The following is a 14,941-nucleotide window of genomic DNA, read 5'->3' as shown; positions in this document are numbered from 1 at the left end:
TGTGTGTGTGTGTGTGTGTGTGTGTGTGTGTGTGTGTGTGCGCGTGTGTGCGCGCACTTTTTATTTTTGGAGATATGTGATATTCACAAAATAAAGCTTCATAGATTGGTAGCCCAATCATCACCAGAACTTTTAAAGTCAGAAGAGCAGGTTTCAATTCGTGTGAGGAAAAATCCTGGTTACACTCATAATTGCATGTCCAGTATCGTCTGCTACTACTGTAGCAGACGATACTGGACATGCAATTATGTGGAGAATTTTATAGAAACAACAGCTTTCAAAGGATATGCGATTGAAGGCCTTATTGAAACTGATATCCCATTACAAGAAGCTTTTTTGTGCTTGGTTCCTACAACCAAGTGTGCTTGGGATCCTCCTTTCTTGTTTTTTGTTTTCTTATGCTTCACAAAAAATGGTATGATCAATTTTCACCCCCCCCCCCACACACACAATAGAGCAGAAAATAATCCAGCCATCATCCATTCAAGGCACCGACAGCAATTTAGTGGTGATATATCGCTAGGAATTACTGTTTGCTTAATTAGGCTTTTTATTCTGTCTGGAAGATTAACTGGAGAATCCTATTCAGATTTCTTAAGAAATTATTTATGTAAGTTATTAGATGATGTTCCTTTTGCTGTACGACATCGTACATGGTTAATGTCTGATAGTGTTCTGCCTCATTTTACTCGAGTAGCCAGAGACCATTTAAATGGGCATTTTCTTTTTAAATGGATACGCCATAGAAGCCTCGTTGTAGGGTCATTCAAAATCTATCATTTCTGTAATGCCTGTTGACAATGTTGAAATGCTTTGCCAACATATCAAATAAGGATGGCACCAAATCTAAACAACACCTGAAATTTTTTCACATATTAGGTATTCCGTGACATAGCATGTTCAGGCACATTCAAGCACAAGGCATTCATTTTGAGTTTTATTATTGCCTCTTTAGCATTAGCAAAGACACATGATGCAAGAAAGCAGGCTTATGTAGCATCAACCAAAGGGGGGAAAAAAAAAAAAAAACCCTTATTTCACCAATCCACTCGCTCCAAATGTTTGTCAAGTTCTGCCTTGAATCTATTTAAACTATCAACTTCTAAAACGACAGATGGAAGTTAGTTCCAGCAATCAACCACCCGCTGGCTAAAGGCAAACCTCCACACATCTATCCTACAACTGTCTTTCCTCGATTTGAATTTATGCCCTCTCAGGCAATTATTCTGAGCAAGAGGAAGAATCCTATCTGCATTGAGCATGCTCAAACCATTCAAGGCTTTATACACCTCAATCAGATCACCTTGCAGGTGCCTAGTCTCCAGACACTGTAATTTCCAAAACTTACCCCTTTCTTCGTAAGAGCAACCCTTCGTTCCATTCACTAATTTTGTTGCCCTATTCTGTACTCGTTCCAACAGCTCTACATCCTTCTTAAAATTAGGCCTCCAGACCTGTACACAGTACTCAAGGTGTGGCCTGCTACTGTGTACTCAAGTACACAGTAGCAGGGATAAGGAGATAATCACCTCCTTATCCCTGCTAGAAAAATTCCTGTATATTATTGACAAGACACCATGAGGTACTCTTGCAGACCGTCTGCACTGCTCAGAAAACTTCATATCTGCCTGCACAATTACCCCCAGGGTCCTTTTTGTTCTCTACTACTGTCAGTGTAGTACCACAGAGTTGATATGTTACTCTGGAATTACTGCTTCCCATATGTAGTACTTTACATTTGTCAGTGTTAAACTTCATTTGTCAACTCTCAGCCCATCTGCTCAACTTTTCTAGATCCTGTTGCAGCGGTGTACTGTCATTAGTGTCAACCTTGCCAACCTTCGTTCGTATCGTCTGCAAACTAGGACATTAATCCTGATATACCATCATCGATATCATTTATAAATACAGAAAATAATAATGGACCCAACACTGAACCCTGGGGGACTCCACTAATAACATTAGTCCATGAAGAGCAGTGTCCATTAAATACCACTCTCTGTCTTCTGCCACTCAACCATCCCTTTATCCATAGCAGCAATTTGCCTCCAATACCTCACTGCTCAAATTTGTGTGGAGCAGTCTTCCATGTGCAACAGTATCAAAGGCTTTTCTAAGATCCAAATATATGATATCAAAGTTATTCCCTGAAACCAGTTCCTTTGCGACCACATCATAATATCCAATCAAATTGGTCAGACAAGATTTCCCCTTAACAAAACCATGCTTTATCCGAGCTATAACTGAGGTCTTGTCTAGATGATCCTGCAATGCTTCTTTAACCAGTGCCTCCATTAATTTCCCTGGAACAGAAGTTAAACTAACAGGTCTGTAATTACCTGTGTCTCCCTTTGATCCTCCTTTCTGGATTGGGGTCACATTTGCACATCTCCAGTTCATGGGTACCTCCCCTGAGTCCAGGGAAGTTCTCATAATTATGGCTAATCGTTTACTTACTTCCTTCCTTTGCCACCTCCTTTAATATAACTGGATAGATTCCATCCACCCCAGGTGCCTTTCTTATGTTTATCTTCGACAATTTCTCCTCCACTTTACTCTCAGTTATTACAAGATTATCTAGCTTACTGCCAGAGTTGAATACACCTCTGGCATTCCCCTCCCTGAATAACTCCTCAGGGGTGAATGTTGATGCAAAATATTCATTTAGTTTGTTAGCTACCTGAGCAGGATCATCAACAGTTGAACCATCAATATCAAGTGGACAATCTGATTCATCCCCTCCCTTCTAGAGTTTACATAAGTAAAGAACTCTGTGCTGTTTTACTTTGCCAAAGAATTCTCGTTATCTGCTTTTGCCTGCCTAACCTCCTTTGTAACTTGGTTACAGACCAGCTTATGTCTATCATAGTCTTCTGTGTCACATGTTAATTTATATGTGTCCCATGCATTTTTCTTTTCTGTCACATGTCTAATTAGTTCATCTGACATCCATTTAGGCCTAAATCTTGAAAAATATTTCTTTGTTGGTATGAAAAGCCTAGTAGCTTCCAAGATTAATTCTTTGAATGCTTCCCATTTTGAATTTGATGTTGGTAACATCATCAGTTGGTTCCACCATATAGAAATTAAATACTGTCTCAAACCACCGTAGTCGCCTTTACGAAAGCAAAACCCTCCCTTTACCCTTGATGGTAGTTACCTCTTGAGTAAATCCCACTGATCACTGCCATCAAGTGGTTCCTTTATCTGCAGGTTCTTGATGCTTAGTAAATAAATTTGATGAATTTGAGGTATTGCTCAAAACATCAAAGGCAGATATTGTGGGGATTTCAGAGACATGGTGTCACACAGATATAAGGAATGCAGAACTGGAATTTCGGGAGTACAGTGTCTACAGAAAGGATAGACAGGGTAGGAAGGGAGGAGGGGTTATGCTATTAGTTAAGAAATACATAAAATCCAAGGAAGTGAAGCCAGTCGACATTGCTGGACAGTGCAGTGTCGAGTCAGTTTGGTGTGACATAAGCATTGGGAGAACAAAATTGAGAGTAGGAGTGTGCTATAGGCCTAATGACTCTGATGAGTAAAATAAGAAACTGTACGGGGAAATAGAGTGGGCCAGTAAATCAGAGAGTCTTATAATGGGGGATTTTAATTTCCTAGCAAGGCTTTTGTGGATTTATTGGATGATTGTTTTCTACATCAGCATGTTCGGGAGGCAACTAGAGGGAGTAATACTCTTGATTTGATTATAAGTAGTGATTCTTCATGCATTAAGAATCTGCAGATAAATGAACCACTAGGTGGCAGTGATCACAGTGTGCTGAAGTGGGATTTACTCAAAGAGGTAACTACCATTAGGGGTAAAGGGAAGGGTTATTGCTTTCGTAAAGGCTACTACGATGGACTGAGACAGTATTTAAATTCTATATACAGTGGGACCAACTGATGATGTTACCAACAGCAAATTCAAAATGGGAAGCATTCAAAGAACTTATCTCGGAAGCTACTAGACTTTACATACCAACTAAGAAATATTGTTCAAGGTTTAGGCCTAAGTGGATGTCAGATGAACTAATGAGACATAGAGCAGAGAAGAAAAATGCATGGGATACATACAAATTAACACGTGACACAGAAGCCTATGATAGATACAAGTTGATCTGTAACCAAGTTACAAAGGAGGTTAGGCAGGCGAAGGCAGAATACGAGCAATCTTTGGCAAGGGATGCAAAGAAAAACAGCAAAGAGTTCTTTACTTAAGTAAACTCTAGAAGGAATGAGATGAATCAGATTGGTCCACTTGATATCGATGGGTCAACTGTTGATGATCCTGCTCAGGTAGCTAACAAACTGAATGAATATTTTGCATCGACATTCACACATGAGGAGTTATTCAGCGAGGGGAATGCCAGAGCTGTATTCAACTCTGGCAGTAAGCTAGAGAATCTTCTAAGTGGAGGAGAAATTGTTGAAGATAAATACAAGAAAGGCACCTGGGGTGGATGGGATCTATCCAGTTATATTAAAAGAGGCAGCAAAGGAAGTAAGCAAACCCTTAGCCATAATTATGAGAGCTTCCTTGGACTCAGGGGAAGTACCCATGGACTGGAGATGTGCAAATGTGACCCCAATTCACAAAGGAGGATAAAAGGGCGACACAAGTAATTATAGACCTGTTAGTTTAACTTCTGTTCCTGGAAAATTAATGGAGGCACTGGTTAAAGAAGCACTGCAATATCATCTAGACAAAGCTTCAGTTATAGCTCAGACACAGCATGGTTTTGTAAGGGGAAGTCTTGCCTGACCAATTTGATTGGATACTATGATGCAGTCACAAAAGAACTGGATGCAGGGAATAACTTTGATATTATATATTTGGATATTAGAAAGGCTTTTGATACTGTTGCACATGGAAGACTGCTGCACAAATTGGAGCAGTGGCATTGGAGGCAAATTGCTGCTATGGATAAAGGGGTGGTTGAGGGGGAGAAGACAGAGAGTGGTAATCAATGGACACTGCTCATCGTGGACTAATGTTATTAGTGGAGTCCCTCAGGGTTCAGTATTGGATCCATTATTGTTTTCTGTATTTATAAATGATATTGATGATGGTATATCAAGCTTAATGTCCAAGTTTGCAGACGATACGAAGGATGGCAGGGTTGTCAAGGACACTACTGACTCTATGCTACTGCAACAGGATCTGGAAAGGTTGAGCAGGTGGGCTGAGAGGTGGCAAATGAAGTTTAACATTGACAAATGTAAAGTACTACATATGGGAAACAGCAGCCCCAGAGCAACTTATCAACTCTGTGGTACTACACTGACAGTGGTAGAGAATGAAAGGGATCTGGGGGTGGTTGTGCAGGCAGATATGAAGTGTTCTGGCAGTGCAGACGGGCTGCAAAAGTAGCTCATGGTGTATTGTCGATGATATATAGGAATTTTTCCAGCAGGGATAAGGAGGTGATTATTCCCTTGTATAAGGCAATGGTCAGGCCACACCTAGAGTACTGTATACAGGTCTGGAGGCCTCATTTCAAGAAGGATGTAGAGCTGCTGGAACGAGTACAGAGAAGGGCAACAAGATTAGTGAATGGAACAAAGGGGTGCTCTTACGAAGAAAGGCTTAAGTTTTGCAAATTACAGTGTCTGGAGACTGGCACTGGCGAGATGATCTGATAGAGGTGTATAAAGCTTTGAATGGTTTGAGCATGCTCAATGCTGATGGGATTCTTCCTCTTGCGCAGAATAATCACCTGAGAGGGCATAAAATCAAATTGAGGAAAGACAGATGTAGGATAGACGTGAGGAAATTTGCCTTTAGCCAGCGGGTGGTTGGTTGGTGGAATAGACTTCCATCCCTTGTCGTGGAAGTTGATAGCCTAAATAAGTTTAAGGCTCAGCTGGACAGGTATTTCGAACGAACAGATGGGTGAAGTGGAAGTGGTTATTTTTTATTTATTTATTTATTTATTTTTTTTTTTTTTTTTTGGCTGATGCTGCATAAGCTTGCTTTCTTGCATCAAATGCCCCTACTAATGCTAATGCTAATCACTACTGATAATCAGATCAAGAGTATTACTCCCTCTAGTTGCCTCCCGAACATGCTGTTCCTTTACTATCCTTTGTCATTGCCAAAGGTGCACGAAATGCTGCGGCCCACATTGGAATATCGCGGTTGTTGTCCCTGATGAAATTTTCTTTAATGTTCCATCTTCCTATTACTACAGTACTGATGTTTGAACACATTTTGTATTTTACAGCCTTCTTTGGTCTCACCTATTTCATTAAACACTTTACCTACCAAAAAATCTTAAGCATCAATGTTGATGTTGTGTAATTTTGTAGAGATGTCTATCATATTAATTATATACTTAGTAGTCTTCTTTTTGCCTTTTTTTTACCTTCTTTCTGATTTTAAACCTCTTATTTTTCTACTTTTCTTTCTTTTTTTCTTTCTTTCTTTCTTTTCTCTAGGTTAGCATCTTGGAAATCTTCTTTAGCACCATAGTGCTTTGGCAGTGTTTGTTCATATTTCATCTCTACATGAATTATAATCCAATTACACAACAAATTTTTTTATATATAAATATCAGCTCTGCTCTCATTTATGCCACACACACACACACACACACACACACACACACACACACACACACACACACCAAATGTAATTTAAGGTCAAAGTTATGGTTGATGGAAAAATAAAAAACAAAAAATGAATAAGCAAGGTATGACAACTGCACCAAAATGTGCAAAGCAGCAGTTAAAGGATGCAAAAAGTATGTAATATGTAAGAATAGAAAAGACTGATAAAGTTTGCATAGATGGAGATGAAAATTACACAAAGTGCCAAGGACAAGAAGGGCAAGAGTAGTAGGAAAAAAGAAGTGATGCAGATTTGAAAAAGGTGAAAGAATGTTAATATCCTAAAATTTATGATGAATTAAGAAAATTATGGGCTGAATTAAAAAATGTTGTGCAAGTTAACTGCGAATTGCGAAGCCAATTTGGAGGTGAAGGAACTGTAAAGTAAAATTACACTAGCTTACAAATTTAAGTTTGTTCACTGGAGTTTGAATTTCGATAGGTCCTACTGCCGAAATTGTTGCTGTGATTTCAAATATGACTTAGATTTTTTTCTGTCACATCCAGATACATCACAATTGAAGAAATAAAAAAATATTGTTTTTTTACAAAAATATATAACTTTATTGTATTTAGTAATGACAAATTGATAGGATTACATTTTCATATATCAAAAAATATGTAAATACTAACAAATTAACAAGTATTAATCAAAAACCTGAAACTTTCATTAATCAGACCTTCATCTCTTTGTTTGAAAAGAACTTTTAATCGTTTTTCTTTTATGTACAGTGCCAGGTTTTTCTCTTTTTAAACACCAGCAGTAGTTGGCCATCATGCTTGTATTTCACCTTCCCTGGTACCTCTGCTCCATTTCCTTTATGTCCTGATGGAATCTCTTCCCTTGTTCTTTGCTCATCTGTGCAAGATTTTCAGGGAAAAAATCAAGATGGGTATGCAAAAAGTGAATTTTGATGCTCATATTGCAACCTAAATTGCGAAGCTTTTTGAGCATATTTTTTACAATTTTCTCATAATCCTGTGATTTATGATTTCCTAGAAAGTTTTCCATTATACTTGTAAAAGCAATCCAGGCTTCCCTTTCAACGTCAGTCATAGTAGTTTCAAACTGACTGTCTAGAACCAATTTTCTAATTTGTGGACCAATGAAGATATCCTCCTTAAGTTTTGCGTCAGATAAGCCAAGAAATTTACTGCAAAGGTACTTAAAGCAGTTGCCATCCTTATTCAGTGCTTTAACAAATTGCTTCATTATGCCTAACTTGATATGCAGTGGAGGTAAAAGTATTTTTTCTGGCTTCACCAACTTTCGTGCACAATATTTTTTGACCCTGGTGTAAGATTGTGCCTCCGAGGCCATTGCTTCTTTGTCCATTGCAGCGCTTTTGCTCTGCTATCCCATTCACAAATAAAGCATGGCATTTTAGTGTACCCACCCTGTTGCCTCAACAACATACATAACACTTTTAAGTCTCCACATAGTTGCCATTTGTGATCTTGATATTTGATTTTCTACAGAAGCAACTTTAGATTGTCATAAGTTTCTTTTAAGTAGACTGAATGAGCAACTGGCACAGATGTGTACTTATCTCCATTATACAAGAGAACACCTTTTAAACTAGTCTTAGAAGAGTCTATAAATAGTCTCCATTCACTAGGAACATATGATGGAGCTCCTAAGGCATTTATTAAACCAGCGATATCACTGCAACATACGAGAGGACCTTCTTGTGAAAAATACTGTATAAACTCCCTTTCACGATTTCTGTACCTGGAGCAAGTAAGTTCTTCGCTTGAAATCTGGATCCCAGAATTTCAGCAGCATACTTTGGAAGACCTAAGTCCCTTACTAAATTGTTCAGTTCGACTTGCATGAATTGCTGTGGCGTTAAAATATTTTCTGGTTGGTAACATTCCTTTTCACTAAACTCTTTAGCTTCTGCTTCGGTGGTAGAAGATGTGGAGGTGCCTCCATAGCCAGGTGAGTAGGAGCAGCAGTGCGTAGCATATGCTTCTTGATTAGACCAGGGTTCGAGCCTGTGACCACCAAATACGGAGGATGCAGAAAGGTCAGGGAATGACCACCCCATATCCCCGGAGCAATATGGCCTTAGTTGCTAATGCTCCTAAAAACCAAATAACAAACAAACAGAAGATGTGGACTCCATAGTTTCTTGTGTAGGTTTTACAGGCAGATCAGGTCCATGCAGAACCGGTCTTATGGCTGGCGGTAATCTGGAAGTTTGATGTCTTTTTTTTTTTTTTTTTTTCTAATTGTAATCTTTAATGTTGCATACACAAAATTAAAAATGGCATGGCTTACTGGCTCGCGACACACCATAGGAATAGCAAATGGCAAGCTCACCTTTTTTCCTTGACTCCATTTTCTAAGATGTTCGACACATGTATGGCATACTTTATGCGGTACCCACGATTTATCCTGATCGCCTAGTTTTATGTCAAAATATGCATAATACAATTTTTTTTATAAAATCGGTAATATTTTGCCTCTGCTTTACAGGAACAAAACAACCACATATGTAACAAAATATATCGGGAGGACTGTTTATATACTTTCTGGTTGCCATACTAAAAGAAAACTAACACACAATGAGAGCTCACGGTGGTTTTTACAGGAGTACTGTGACCACATAAGGGATTGCCACTTATAGTGAGTGTATGCTCAGACAAGTTTAACCCGTAACTGCACACATGAGTTTCCCAGACTCCACTCGGAAAATAAAATTCTGGGAATCACAGATGGGCCGGAAGAGCAGGGTGGCAGGCCGTCTGCCTTCCTGGGGTCAGGGTCGGCTACCTTTCAATGTGTGTAGTTACAGGTTAAACATGCACAATCTGTTGTATTTGAGGCAGATATTTGATGCTGATTACGAATATAGGGGTATAAAACTTGTAAACCATTCCAGAAACTATAGTTATGTACACATTTGCGTTAATACCTAGGTAACATTTTGTTAATGAATTGTGAAAAATCTTTATGTGATAGAAACAAATGGACTTCAGTTTAATAATCAGTAAACATGCATAAATAACTGCCACATACTTTTACTCAAACCCCAGATACACTGTAAACCAGTGTTATTAATACTAAATGATTAAACAAAATAAAGTAAAATGAAATAAAGGTGGTAAAGCTGTCATCAGAAATGGGTGAGCAAATTTAGTTATAGGTCAAATACAGGGAAGGCAAAAATGCAAAGTCTGATATCAGTGGAAGTAAATATCGATACATGGTTAGGTATTTCATCAGGGGACTATCCTTGTCCATAACACTTTTTTTCTTCTATTGTTATGAACAAGTATAGAAAGAAGTATAGAAACACTGATATCAGACGTTGCATTTTTGCCTTCCCTGTATTCGACCTAAAACTAAATTGGCCCACCCATTTCTGATGACAGCTTTACCACCTTTATTTTGTTTAATCATTTGGTATTAATAATTTTACTTTACAGTTCTTTCACCTCAAATTGGCTTTGAAATTCAGCCCATAATTTTCTTAATTCATCATAAATTTTAGGATATCTCCTTTTCAAATCTACATTACTTCTTTTTTCTGCTATCCTTACCCTTCTAGTCCTTGGAACTTTGCGTAATTTTCATCTCCATCTATGCAAACTCTATCAGTCTTATCTATTCTTACCTATATGTATTCGGTGCCAGGTGGGAAGGAGCAGCAGTGCGTAGCACACGCTTCTTGATTAGACCGGGGTTCGAGCCCGTCACCACCAAATACGGAGGATGCGGAAAGGTTAAGGAATGACCACCGCATATCCTGGAGCAATATGGCCTTAGTTGCTAATGCTCCTAAAAACCAAAAAACAACAACAACCTATATGTATATATAAAAACAGCTGATATAAAGTTGAAGCTCGCACATGCAGCCATCACTTTTTGAGTGTCTGTGAGGAAGAATGGATCAGGACCTTTCCAACTTTGAACGTGGAATAATTGTGGAGATAAGACAGGGACCAGGTATCCTATGAATTCTGTCCTTTCAGTATAGGCACACCACATCCATTACACAAAGGCAACCCTGCATAATGGATATGTTTTTATTTTTATAGATTCCGTTGCATAAAAAAAGATCTAATGGGCCCATATTTTGGATAATCCCTTGGGTGCCAGTTGCAATTTCTTTTACAGTACTGTAAGATTCTGATAACAGCCCAAGAAACTGTCCCACATAAATTATTCAAAGGCATTCTAAATGTTATTTGTATGTAGAAATTTTCTGAGGAATCCTGTAAAACCTGACTTTCTCATTGTCACCCAAGTTGTTGGAGGCATGCTGTGTTGGTAGATAAAATCCTTTGATGGCCATTACAGTGTTATGAAAGGATTTGAATCAAATAAATATGGAATCCAAAGAATGTAATTTATTTAGATTATTAGTTACCAACCCAACTACTAAATTAACAAAACAAATTCTTATTAAAATGTATTTCTTGCAGATATATCAGATAGTACAGAATCAAATCAAAAGATAACATTAACCTTTCTGTCCAGAATAATTCATTTATATGGAAGCTTATTTTACATTTGTTAAGGTCCACACATGGCTCTATGCATGGATTTGAATCATGTTGTCAGTTGTAAATTATATATATAAAAATGAAACCCATAGTGAAAGCCCCCTTTTTTCTTTTTTTTTTTCGTATACCAAATTCCAGCTCATTAAATTTTTCTGAATTAAGACTTTTATTGACAGTTTGATTATTTAACTTCGCAAGTGATGCATGCAATGTTAAACTCTGGAATTGGGAAGTTCAGTCTTTTCAAGGATCATACATAATTTACAATTGTCAAAAGGGAAAGGGGGACAAAAAAGAAACCACTACTCATGCTAGCCCTTTCAGGATAGGGTTATTTGTGGATTTTTACAATGATAACAGAGTATACAAAAGGAATTTTTTTTATCTATATATATAAAACACTTAGGTATGCTGCTCAAATTTTCCAACTGATAATTGTTGCCAGTATCCATTCACGTGGTTCACCTTGCATGACCACCATACCGGGCATTCTTTATTAATTTTTGTACTAGCGTTTTTCGACTGGAGAAAGGCAACCTATGCCTGAAAGTTATCAATGTATGTTTATTTTATCTGTCTTCAATTTTAATAAACTGTTCTACATTTTAAGAAGTGTAAAAATGGCTGAACAGTGTGTAAGAACTTTGAGAAAATGTAGAAGAAATGTTAATGAAACATTACAGGAGAGATCTAATAGACTAAGAGACCAAAACAAGACTCTACGACTACGAAGAAGATGGACAGAAAACATTAAAGAAATAGAAGCAAGATTGGAAATGAGAAGATGGGCGAAACGCCGTAGGACTAATCAGATAGAAGTACCTAATGCGAGTAATCAACAAGCTATAATTAATGTGGAAGAGCATGGCATGGGAAATATGTGTTACAACTGTGAGTATTGCAATGCAAGATTGGGGACATGAGTTAAACACATTGAATAAATACACTAAGTGCTGTCATGATGGAAAAGTTTCACTTGACCCACTGTGTGCTACACCTACTCTATTGTGAGAGCTGTTTACAGGGGATACACTTGAAGCAAATAACTACAGAGAACATATACAAGAGTACAACTCAGCAGTTGCATTTGCATCGATAAGCACAGAGATTAAATTATTGTCTGGAAATGGTCCATACTGTTTTAGAATTCACAGCCACATTTACCATTTGGTCTCACTGCTGTATCCAAACGAGGCAGTGCGTAGCACACGCTTCTTGATTAGACCGTGGTTCGAGCCCATGATCCACCAAATACGGAGGATGCGGAAAGGTCAGGAATGACCACCGCATATCCCCGGAGCAATACGCCTTAGTTGCTACTGCTCCTAAAAACCAAATAACAACAACCAAACGAGGCAAATAAAGCATGATATGGACAACTTTATATTTTCAATTCTGCTGAAGCAACAACAAAACAGCTTGAAAAACAGTCAAACGAAGGGTATATGGCCGAAGTAATGCAACAATTGGCCAATCCAAAAATGAATGTGCACATGGCATTTATAGAAGACCTGTACGATATAATTTACCCACATCCAAAACGGAGGTTGCTGCAATATTTGTTGGAGAAGACGGGGAACCACCTGCAAATAGAGACATATGCATATATCCCACAGGTGACTGCTGTAGAATTATATCACCGACTGAAGGATCTGGATTAAACTATATACGCCATAATCAGAAAGATGGCATATGTTTCAATGGGTACAGCTAGTTATAATTTTTTTTCTTATAAATCTTGACACAAATTTTACAGGTGTCACTAGATGTGAACAAATTCTTTGAACCCTAATCATTATTTTGTGTCTTAAATTTAGAGAAACTTTTGGCAAGTTTTTTTTTTTTTACTTAGTTATTGTTTGAAATATTGGAACTAAAGATCTGAATATTTATTTTTGCAGAGTTGCTACATATGTGAAGAGCAAGGTAAAGAAAGTAAGGCTACTGTTGGTGCTTGTATGCAGTGCAATAAATCTGGTTGTAAACAATACTTTCACGTTACTTGGTATGTATTATGCTCCACAGTATCATAACTTATCTTTGTAAATAATTTGTAAGTTAAATTTTAAAATGCTAACTCATTTGATGCCATGAGTTTATGCTATTCATTCAAGACAATCCCCTACATGTCTAAATTTTGTGGGATACAATTTTTATATATAAACATCTTACTGAGGCTCCAGTAATTCGCTTGCCATTGAGAAACTTTTGATCACCGGGGAGGAATGGGTTTCCATCATCCATGTTAAATTTAAAACTTAATAAACAAGTAATTTAGGTTCCATTTTAGCTTTTAATAGTAAAGGCATGCTGCTGTCAAAAGGGAAATATTTGTAATAATTTTTTATTACCCATAAAATAGAATGACATTAGCTAAATTCTATACATAGTTTTGCCCTTGAAACCAATTTCAGCCATCATTCCATATCACAAACACTTCCCTATAAAGCTGTGGCATAAAGTATGAGTGCTGCATAACTTCATTTAACTGTTTTGTATTGGGTTAAGCAGTACATGTCTGACATAATTGAAGTTTATATTAATAATGGCAAATAATGCTAGAAAGCAAGCTTATATAGCATCAGCCTAAAAATAAAAATAAAAAATTTCCATTTCACCTATCCATTCCCTCCGATAGTTTCTTTCTTCCTTGAATTTATTCAAACTATCCACTTCCGCAATAACAGATGGAAGCTTGCACCAGCAATCAACCACCTGTTGGCTGAGGGCAAACTTCTATGCATAATACAGCTCTCAAAATCTATATTGTATTATTATGTTTCTTTCCAAATTGGAAATATGTACATAATGGAGTCAAACGTTTTGTGGTATTTTGGTAAAAATAAAAGTTCTTTTGTGATGGTGATATTGCAGAGGTAGCTGTCATTGAGGAAGTTATAATAAAATACCACAAAACATTTGACCCCATTATGCACATATTTCCATTTCGAAAATAAACATAATACCAACGTAGATTTTGAGTGCTTTGTTATCTTCAAACAGTTTACTTACGCATTATGCCACTCGAGTTTGTTTGTTTGTTTTTTGATTTTTAGGAGCATTAGCAACTAAGGCCATATTGCTCTGGGATATGCGGTGGTCATTCCTGACCTTTCCGCATCCTCCGTATTTGGTGGTGACGGGCTCGAACCCCGGTCTAATCAAGAAGCGTGTGCTATGCACTGCTGCTCCTTCCCACCTGGCTACGGAGGCACCTGCCACTCGAGGAATACTTCCTCACATCTATTCTGCAACCATTCTTCCTCAATTTGAATTTATGCCCTCATGTGCATAGTCTGAGCAAGAGAAAGAATCCCAATAGCATTGAGTTTCTCAAGCCATTCAAAGCCTTAAAGGCATCATTCAGATCATCTCGCAGGTGCCTAGTCTTCAGTCGCTACTTGAACTTGAAGAGTTTTGCAGAACCTAAGCCTTTATTGGTAAGACCACCCTTTTGTTCCCTTCACTAATCTCATTGCCCTTCTCTGCACTTGTTCCAGCAGATCTACATCCTTCTTGAAATGAGGCCACCAGACCTATATGTAGTAGCCAAGATGAGGCCAAAATATATCCTTTTTCAATGGGATAATCTCCTCCTTATCCCAGTTAGTAAAGTTCTTGTATATCATTGACAAAACCCCATGAGCTGTCCTGGCTGACAGTCTTCACTGTTTTGAGAACTTCATATTAGACTGCACAATTACCCCCAGGGCCTTTTCATTTTCCATTACTCTGCATGTAGTACCACACAGGTGATACGTTACTCTGGGATTACTGCTACCCATATGCACTACCTTGCATTTGTCAATGT

The 14,941-nt window shown here is 37.8% G+C and overlaps 1 protein-coding gene across 5 annotated transcripts in view; it reads left to right on the top strand.

Moving 5' to 3' along the window:
- The window catches only part of LOC150085373 (uncharacterized), a 444,699-nt gene that overhangs the window by 178,410 nt on the left and 251,348 nt on the right, over positions 1-14,941 (top strand). For all 5 annotated transcript variants that reach the window (XM_090373179.1, XM_090373178.1, XM_090373180.1 and 2 more), the window contains one exon: positions 13,032-13,135. In XM_090373179.1, the coding sequence (XP_090229305.1) occupies positions 13,032-13,135 (104 nt within the window). The remainder of the gene's footprint in view (positions 1-13,031; positions 13,136-14,941) is intronic.

Source organism: Mastigoproctus giganteus, chromosome 5 (genome assembly GCF_048544385.1).
Source record: "Mastigoproctus giganteus isolate SK-2022 chromosome 5, ASM4854438v1, whole genome shotgun sequence".
NCBI classification, from domain to species: Eukaryota; Metazoa; Arthropoda; class Arachnida; order Uropygi; family Thelyphonidae; genus Mastigoproctus; species Mastigoproctus giganteus.
Note: the sequence above shows the minus strand (reverse complement) of the source record. Positions and strands in the feature narration are given on the sequence as shown.